Source organism: Paramormyrops kingsleyae, chromosome 1 (assembly GCF_048594095.1).
Source record: "Paramormyrops kingsleyae isolate MSU_618 chromosome 1, PKINGS_0.4, whole genome shotgun sequence".
NCBI classification, from domain to species: Eukaryota; Metazoa; Chordata; class Actinopteri; order Osteoglossiformes; family Mormyridae; genus Paramormyrops; species Paramormyrops kingsleyae.
This window is the reverse complement of record NC_132797.1, coordinates 18,286,229-18,296,160: the sequence shown is the minus strand read 5'-3', so window position 1 is coordinate 18,296,160 and position 9,932 is coordinate 18,286,229. Positions and strand designations below refer to the sequence as shown.

The following is a 9,932-nucleotide window of genomic DNA, read 5'->3' as shown; positions in this document are numbered from 1 at the left end:
CTAAACTAGTGTATCCCAATCCGGTCCTCAGGGAGCCACAGGTGGTCCGTGCTTTTGCTCCCTCTCTGCTCCCTGCCAGACAGTCCACATTTTTGCTCAAACGTGTGCAAAACTTTGGATTGTCTGTGGGTCCCTGAGGACTAGATTGGGAACTAAACACTGCACTAAACACTTTAGAGGTGCCACTTCACATGGCTGCATGTGTACCTGGAGGAAACTTACATAGTAAAGAGAGAATACACTCTTCACACCCACATGGTGGGGGTAGAATTTGAACCCCAAACCCTGAATGTTTCAGGCAACAGTGCCATTATGCCATCCCCAGATAGGCCACTTGAATGAAAATACTGCAGCAGACTCTGGACAATAATGCATTTGTTACTTCTCAGTGAACACCATGCTGTGTAAAGTTATGGTGGGGGAGAAAATTGCTGCAGTTCTCACATCTCTGCTGCTTTACCTATTGGAGCCACAATTATGACTAAAAACCTGTCAAGGTATAGGGATTGATGCTATATATAACTACGTGAACCTAACGCATTTAAATTAAATTAAAATGCACACTGGGGATTTGTTTTAACTTTTCAAACTGATTCACTTCTTGGCTTAAATTTGGAGTTTTTAGAAATATGGCTTGGAATCATTAGAAATGTTAATTTGACTGAAACGAGTAGCATAGGCCAATATCTTGACCCTAAGTTTACAATACATATACTTATAACTTACATTGCAAATAAAAAGGCATAAACGTTCAGTTATATCATGACTTCACAGAGAAAGCTATCAGCAGGCAATTTATGCCTGCAAAGTATTAAAATCCACTATAGTGACTTTCAATATCAATCCCCAACGAATTTAAAATACTTCTTTTCCTAGCCAGCTTTGAAAATGAATGATTTAACTAATATAAATAAAAAGTATATAATTCCAGGCGATTCAGCTGTGTCTGACCCCCGCTCGGTAAGCATTACTCTCGGCTCCATTAGATAATCCTGTGGCTAAACCAAACAAAGCCGAGGCCGGATCTGACCGTGGTGGCACCAGTGAGTGGCTGACCCTGCTTTCTCTGTTGTATGTCGCTTTGGATAACAGCGTCTATTAAATGCGTTTTCGTATCAAATTCAATACACTCCTTGACAGTAACCATAATAGTGTCCGAATTTGGAGATCCTAAGATGACCATAACAAGGTGCGCAGTGGGCGCCACGCTGCAGACCCCGCGCTGGATCGCGTTTCAACTAAGCAAGACGGACGCACTGTATTCAAACGTCTAAAGTCTAACATCGAAATGGGGAAAACATCATCAGCAGGAAAATATAACATTTAAGTTGCTAATCTTTCACAGAATCCGCATAAGGTAACATCTTCTTGTTATATTTAAGTATTTAGTACGCTCCTCGATCCTTATAGTCCTCGCTTCTGCCGTAATTGCGGTAGTATCCGTACAGTTAGAAAAGGCAGCCATACTCTTTAAAAAAAAAAAAAAAAAAAAAAACATGAACAAAACTACTTCGGGATGGTATTTTAACCGGTGTGTTAGCTATTACTTTGTACATTGCTGCCGTTATGTAAAGATCTTTCATTCGCTATCTTCTCCCAGCCGCCAGGATGACCTGCTAAGCTAGTTAGAGTAATTTCGCGGAAAATCTCGTTTTGTTCTCCATAATAGTGGAGCTTTTCTGTTTCTTCCCCAGAAGCGTACGTGTCTGTTGGGGGTGTTTAAATCGGTTCAGATGATACAGTAGTTACATAGTAACCACTTTCGCATATGGACAATGGTGTTATCTACGAGGTCTTTAAGTATTTAGGTTGCTTAAATGTACGTTCCTTTTATGAACTTCCAGACCAATTTCCGTTGAACTAGTTTTGTCTGCTTGTAGAGACTATTTTACTTTTTACTGAGAAACATTTAGAATAGTTTTTTCCTAAGGTAATTAAACGCTTTTTAATAATCTCCCCGTGTACTTCCATCAGTCCTAAAGTGAGAAGTGCAGCTGCAGCGACGCGTACCTCAAAATATTCATTTAAAATGGCTGTTGGCTGAGGGAATCCCCAGTATCATAACAACAAAAAAAAAAACGCACTTTCATTTAGATAAACCCGAATATAAAGATGGATGGAAGACAGCAGACCCCGTTTCCAGCGGATTATCTCCAGTACTGGTTAGTTCTCATTGAGTTTGTTAAATGCACATACCTGTTTTAATCTGTATCGCTAATGTATTACAATGTCGGTATAAACTTACTGGAATAATGGCACTTCTGTGCATGGCCACGGTGAGGCGTTTTTTTTGTTTGTTTTATATCTTTTCCTTTACAACTAGTGTTTTAAACTCCGTTTTCGCTAAGTCATAGAGAAGAGGGTGTAGAAAATGGGTGGATGGATGATTATGCTTCATTTTGGAGAATCAAATATAGAATTTGATGCTTTTGTTCTGTGTAGCTCAGTAGGTTTAGGATCTGTGTCCATATGCAGAAGGTCGTATGCTCATACCGCAGTTGGGACCATGAGCAAAACCCTTATCCCCGGGGACACTGGCTGACCCTGTACTCTGGTCCACACTTATATGATGCTTTAATCAAAGCATATGCTAATTAGATATAAATGTTATGAAATGCATACATCTGAGTTAAACATTACAGATGAAGGTCTTTAATCTACAGGGAGATCTGGGTGAATTGTTTCTGGATATTAGGTGGACCAGTGCCTAGTGTCTAGTATGCCAAGTGGTGTGTACTGAACAAATTTTGTTCTTTAAAGATTTCTGGAAATATCCGCTTGCCTTTAATTCCTCCTCACCTTGGTTTGCATTGTTCTACAGGCTCCATGCCACCCAACAGATCCAGGCACTCCAGGCAGCACAGTTCCAGCAGACGGCCTGGCCTAACCCTCTCTTCCAGCAGTCACATCACATACCCATCTCTCTACATACCACTGCTAGCACTGCCATTCCTGTGCAAGACCACGCTCCACTCACAGCTTCACCAGCCCCAGTTCAAGGTAGCATTATCCTAGTCTTGCTTCAAAGCTGCACTAAATTACAGATCTTTGCACTTGGCCTGCTAAGCCGCGGTATGAGATTTTTTTAAAATCCCCTTTTCTGTCTTTTTTTCTGAAGATATTCATAGGCAGTAGATTTAGAATTGATTTTATTAGGAGAGAAGCTTAATATTCAATTTTTCCTTTCTGAAGCACCAACAAAGGGCAAGAGAGGAAGATCTAAGCAGGAACTCAAAGAGAAAACTGAGGCCAAGAAGGCCAAAGAGAGTGTGGAGGAGACGACATGTGAGGCCTCCAAGGAAGGGGTCCAGGAAAAAACCGACGAGGCCCCCAAGAAACCCAAGAGGAAAGTGGATCGCTTTAATGGAATGACTGAGGCTGAAGTGATGACCAAAACTCTGCCTGACATCCTTGCATACAATCTGGACTTTGTGATAGTAAGCTCATGGTCCATGTATTTGTATATTTGCTTTGCATGGCAAAAACCGGTTTTTAGACATATCTTTGATTAAACTTTTTATGATGTTCCAGATTGGAATCAATCCAGGACTAGTGGCAGCTTACCTTGGGCGGTGGTTTCCTGGTCCTGGGAACCATTTTTGTAAGTTACATATTGTGTATTGATAAATGACATTTATTTATTTAGTTGACACTTTAAAAAAAAATCTGAATCAATGTTCTGCCAGTCCCTCGAGTAATTGGGGTTGAGGGCCTTGTTCAAGGGCCCATCAGTGACATCATTCTGCTGAACATGGGATTTGAACAGGCTACCATCAGTAAACCATCATGATCCACTCAGCCACACATAACTTGCAGACCAAATCACATGAATTGCTATCATATGAAATTGGGAAGAGGAAGTTGGATTAAGGCAGTGATTACACTGTAAAATGACTAGTAGGACATCCACTATTTGTAAGAATCATATTAATCATAAAACAAAATGTTCTCCTGCAGGCTATTCCCTTGTCAGGCCAAATCTCATACCCAACATACCTTCTGTTTTGTTAGATACAATACCAATCAAAGGTCCGGACACACCTGACTTTAATGCAAATGTTTGTTTTAGGTATGTTATGCATGCCTCAAGGCAATGAAGCGATACATTTCAAATATTGCAATGACAGAGAAGTGTACAGCATTTCAAAATTGGCTCAGATTTCAGACTTTTCAAAATAGCCCCCATTTGCTTCAATGACAGTATTGCAGACTCTTGGAATTCTTTCAACCAAATAGAATGCTTCTCCAACAGTGAAAGAATATCCACAAGTGTTGGCTACTTTACTCTTAGATTCAACTCATCCTTAACTAGCTCTTTAGGGTTTAGGTAGGGAAATTTTGGGGACCAGATCATGTCTCACCACCGCTTCTCTTTCCTTGTTCACAAGATAATACTACACACCCTTAAGATGTGCTTAGGGTCATTATCTTGTTGAAAAGCAAATGATTTTCAGTAGGTGTTTCCAGCCTTCTGACCGGAACTGTAGATTAGGTTTGTGAGAAAACTGGTACTTTTCTTCAATGAATGGCCTTCAATGAACCTTTATTCACTGAGGACCACCTGCTTTTTTAAATAAATACAACTAAGATTAAATAGGAATGCTCCTAATCTGTAGGGAAGTGCCTCTTCATGTCTGGAATCAGTAAAGAGCAGCTCAACCACATGCATGATCAGACTCTTCCAGAGAAGTATGGCATTGGCTTCACAAACATGGTGCAGAGGGCCACACCTGGAAGCAAAGACCTCTCCAGGTAAGGAACACAAGTATGTGTGTCTTCTGGGGGGGGGGGGGGGGGGGGTAACTGGACTGGGACACACTTCTCATTGCCATGTCATGATACTTGGAGAAACTGAGACAGTGTCATCAAGTGTAGTTCAAGATCTTCTAAAGACTGAAAATGCTAAGGATGTACTTAAAAAAACTAACTAGGGCTGTCACTATCAATTATATCAATAATTGAGTAATCTATCGATTAATCAGACGATTACTCAAACCATTTATGATGCATCAAACAATATATAATATACATTGCAATTGGTGCACCCTCAGTCACAGTCAATTTTGGCACACCAGTTCACTTAAGTTGCCTGTTTTTGGACAGTGGAAGGAAACCAGAAGATCCGCTGAAAAGCCACAGACACAAAGCAGCAGTGTGCAGCAACAGTGCTACCCACCATGGCAACCTAGCACGAGGTGCAATGTTAATACAGACATGGCATTTCATACAAGGATCGCAATAGTCTGCTGGGTTCAAACCACCAATAAGTTGCACTAAAACATTTTGACTTAGTCAGAGGAAACCAAATTAGCAAGCTTAGAATTTTAATGATGGTTCTGTTTCAACATTTAGTATACGTTAAAAATAAGTCTAAAGCTTAATGCTCATACTTTTGCATGAGCTCCACATTTGCTCTCCAGGTTGATCATAATCATTCTTGTCCTTGCTATTAGACACACTCATAGATCTTTGGTATGTTTGTGAGAAATTAAACAAAAATGTGTGAAGAGGAGAAAAGCAAACAAGTACTGGTCACAAGAAGACATTCTGTAAGGGGGCAAAACTGAGCGGAAACAAGTGATTTGTCGGCACTGGTTAATGTCTGCTGGCACAACTCAAGGCAGACTCAGCTGGTAGATATGTTAGTGTTCATAGGCTGTACGGTTAATTGTTAACTACTAAATATCACAAAAACTTCAGATACCACAGTGTGAACTTTTTCCAATATCGTTCAGCCCTAACACAATACATTCACAAAAAATATATTAATTGGTTATATGTACTGTATTATATATAATAATGCAGCTAAGCCATGGAGCCAACCTTCGTTTTGGAAGCAATTGTTTTGACATACAGGAATCATGGACTGCTATTTAAGCAAAATTAACTGGTTAGGCTGTTACTTCGAAAGACTAAATTGCCCATACCTATGGCTAACCTTGCATTATTAGATGTCTGTCAAACCTGAATGTCATCTAAGATTTATTTGCATTGCAGTTGTACTATGGTGATATTTAAGTTCTGCTCTGCAATACTGATAGAACACTGCATTTTCATTCACTTTTAATGTGAAGTGTTTCCACAAAGTGATGCTTTCATTCTGTGCATGAGCAGTCTGTGCGCTCTGCCTGCGCATGAGGTGTTCCTCTAGATACTCTGGATCCTCAGTCTGAAAGTGTCTGAAAGCATGTTCTTAAGCAAACTGGTGTCTTTAAAGTGCACACATTGTGAGTGTGTGTGCATCTCACGCACGGGTTCCCTGCCTTGGCCTGTGCTTCCTGGAATAGGCGCCAGGCTAAAGATTGTGACCCTGCCTTGAGGTCCTCTGAAGTGGATTATAACAATTTTATGGCTGTAATTTTATGTTGGATATTGTAACTTTGTTTTACTCTGAATAGTTTTCATTTTGATTCCTCACAGTAAGGAGTTTCGTGAAGGAGGCAGGATTCTCGTGGAGAAGATGCAGAAATACAAGCCTCTCATAGCGGTCTTCAATGGGAAATGCAAGTATTTAGCTGGACTGGTGGCCTTGTGATCTTCTTGTTTCCTAGCAGCAGAATTAGAAATGTATCATAATCCTTCAAATATCTCTTCCAGGTATTTATGAAATGTTCTGTAGAGAGGTCTTTGGTGCCAAGCCTAAGAATCTTGAATTTGGGTTGCAGCCAACCAAGATCCCAGAAACGGACACGGTGAGACACGTATGCCCCATTGAGCTAAAACTGCCCCCTTATGCAGAGAAAATTGTCATTTTATTTCCCCCGACGTGTGTTGTCATAGCGGCACTTGTGAAAGATCTAATTAAAAGGATCATTCATTTGATTGTCATCTGTTATCTGATTTTTGCCTTGACATGGGTGAGGTAGCAGATTTTGCTAGGGAAGATTCTGTGATGTGCTTATCAGGCCCAAGGGCTCTGAGGAAGTCAGTCATAGTTCAGTGAAGATGGAAAAAGGCCAAATAAGCTGCTATCTGTCCTAAATGCTGTTCCTCAAAACCCTTAGCCTCTAAGTGGCTCAGTAAATCAAGCACTTTTCCATCCTGCAGGTGTGCTACCTCATGCCCTCATCCAGTGCCCGCTGTGCCCAGTTCCCACGTGCTCAAGACAAAGTACATTACTACATCAAACTCAAAGAGCTGCGTGACCAGCTCAGGGGTGTGGTCCACAACCAGGACCTGGAGGAAATTCAGTATACTTTTGACCTTGGCATGGCTAAAGGTAAGGAAAGTGTCAGCCAGCCAGTGTAGTCTTTCAAAAGAAAGAACATTAATTTTAGGCTAATGCCATAGCATGTCACCTTCCTTATACAATATGAGCAGTTTTTGTGTGTTTTGAGCAAGGCGTGTATGCTCGGGATGTCTGCCTTTCAGAGGATGCCAAAAAGACGGCCATCAAGCAAGAGCAGTATGACCCGGGCTACGAGGCAGCTTTTGGTGGGGCGTATGGAGAGATGGAACCTGGAGCTTCACAGAGCGCCAGCCAGTGCACCTTTTCCTGTGGAAATCAGCAGGGTGAGAACACAGGCATTACACCAGGTTATATCTCTGTGTAAGATCCAAGGTCATCAGCATGCTGGTGTTCAGCTGAAATCAAGCAGCTTTTGGGTGCTCAAACATCAACTATTGTACATAGCTTAATGGGTTTCACTCTCGCCCGACACCTCCAGGGTCAGGGATTGAATCCTACCTCTACTGTCTCCATGTTTGCTGTCACAGCATCTCTAAATTGCCCTTGTGTGTGGGCACCCTGGTATAGACTGGCACAACATCCAGATTGTCCCCTGTGCTGTGTGGGATGGACTAAAGGTCCCTCTTCAAAGAGTATACTGGATGAGAGGTTGACCATGCTGGATGAAAGTACATTCTGAGTGTGCATCAAATCTTCCTGCTTGTCCTGTGGCCCACTACAGCTGAATGCCTGGAACAGAATCCAGTTGCTACACAAACTCAATGGGTTATGGAGCCTTTCAGCTTTTTTCTATTTTTATTTAAAATTCTTAAAGAATTTTAAATTCTTTACTTGTGTTCCTCTACAGGGTTACCAAGGAGTGACGTGGCTCAGGTGCCGGATGGCCATTGGATGATGGAATCTTTCACGGATCAGATTCCAGATATCAGAGGCAGCTCTGATATTTAGGGAGAGGGGCAGGCTTGTACCAAAGTGCCTCTTACACCCTGCTGAATATACCTCTTTTTTGGATGGCTGAGCCAACATAAAATGTTGCACAATGTATGGGTGGAATTTTCACTGTTTACACGATAGAATTTAGGTATCATATGTAATTTTAGTAAATTCTGGTTCAACATAACATGCAGGTTATATTCATGTGAGTTTTATCTCATAGTCCAAAGACCTTTATATTCAGGAAGGTTTGTATCAGCTAATAATGTGACAACTACAGATAATGTAACAATATGCCAATAACATAATTTCTCCATTCTTAATGTAATGTCAGTAATGTAATGTTTTGCTGTAATGTAAAATTATTACATTATTAGTTCAGCAAATGTATTACATTATTGGCCAGTTATTAAATTGACTTGCATTAAGAAGGGGGAAATTTATTACATTATCACCAGTTATTACTGGCCTCTACCAGGTTACTTGTTTTTTTTAAGTGTTTAATTGCTGCTTATGGTTAAATCAGGGATTTACTGATAGGTTTTTAGCTGAAGAAATTGAAATTAGTAAACTAGGGACTGTGCAGTTTTTTTTTGACTGCTTGTTACTGCATTAACATTCTGAGTGGCTTCATGAAGTGTCTGTGCATGTTGTAGGCAGCCACCTACCCCATCGTGAGTGGGACTTTTCATCATTACCATTTGACTCCTTCTGAACACTATCCAATCATAATACTCCTTATGGCAGTAGCACAGAATGCAAATGCCTAAAATGTAGTAACCTAATAAATCTTAATGAAGATTTGTACCTGCTATGTGGAGTGGGGACCAGCCAGGTGCTGGGTGGGACATACAAGCTTGCCAAGGGGAGCAGGAAGGGTCTACAGGTGTCACGAGATCCTTTGGAGTCAACTGCATTTTAATAAACCCATGTCTGTTGTACAGTTTTGTCTCTTAGTTTGAAGCAAGCTTAGTGTTTAACACATACTAAATTAAGAATAAATTCTGGAAGAACATAAAAAAAAATCATCAGGATTCAGATCTATTCCCAGCAGTGTAAAATTAAATAACATTACAATTTATATTACTGTACTTATACAAACCTGCATCTTAAAGGTAACCTTGCGCAAGTATTTTTTCCTCAACAAGAAATCAATTAAATTTTATAAAACAATGTATCTTTTAAGCAAAATATGTATTACATATTGAGGACAGAAGAAAAGCCAGTAAGAAATTAAGTATCTCAGCTGTATACATTATGGAGGTAATATACCACAGAAACATCTCAAGTTGCTGTAAAGGACAGAAAACAGGTGAGGGATGAGTTACCTCTGAACTTCTGAAAATGCAGCTTCTGCGGCTCCACATACATGTGGAAGCCCAGCGTGGGCATGGTAAACAGGATGCCCTCCCCGTTGATGGTCTTCCTCTCCTGGTGGCAGTGCTCGCTGGCCTCTGACGTGATAAAGCTGATGAACTCATTCACACACTCCTCTGAAATTCTTTGGCATCCTTCGCAATATGGAACAAAGTCAATTACACAGAAAAATAAAAACAGCAATTAAGACACGACGTGAGACCAATCTTACATAAACTACAGCACCACATTTGGACTATGAAGTACCATACAGCCACTTGGGTCATACAACTATAGTTACTACAGTTACATTTCCATCCACATAATGGACCAATAATACAGATCAAAACCTGCCGTTTTACCCCCAAAAAAGACCCAATGAAAAAACTATCTAGTTGCTAAGTTGCTAATCTGTATCCCTTTTTAGTTTATTTCACCTTTTATTATTTTATCT

General features: G+C 40.5%; 1 protein-coding gene across 5 annotated transcripts; it reads left to right on the top strand.

The window, feature by feature from the left end:
- The first annotated feature begins 977 nt into the window (after window positions 1–977).
- On the top strand, window positions 978–9,063 carry LOC111847043 (G/T mismatch-specific thymine DNA glycosylase-like). Of its 5 annotated transcripts, none has more exons than XM_023817896.2 (11): window positions 978–1,043; window positions 2,095–2,162; window positions 2,822–3,000; window positions 3,193–3,437; window positions 3,532–3,601; window positions 4,617–4,752; window positions 6,421–6,503; window positions 6,598–6,692; window positions 7,048–7,219; window positions 7,372–7,512; window positions 8,037–9,063. In XM_023817896.2, the coding sequence occupies exons 2-11, from the start codon at window positions 2,113–2,115 to the stop codon at window positions 8,135–8,137; spliced, it is 1,272 nt and encodes a 423-aa protein (XP_023673664.2). In that variant the 5' UTR covers window positions 978–1,043; window positions 2,095–2,112; the 3' UTR covers window positions 8,138–9,063. The 5 variants fall into 5 exon arrangements, with proteins under 5 accessions (XP_023673664.2, XP_023673658.2, XP_023673660.2 ...); XM_023817890.2 differs by lacking the exon at window positions 978–1,043 and adding an exon at window positions 1,050–1,357; XM_023817892.2 differs by lacking the exon at window positions 978–1,043 and adding an exon at window positions 1,050–1,357 and having other exon boundaries at window positions 1,975–2,162.
- Window positions 9,064–9,932: the final 869 nt, after the last annotated feature.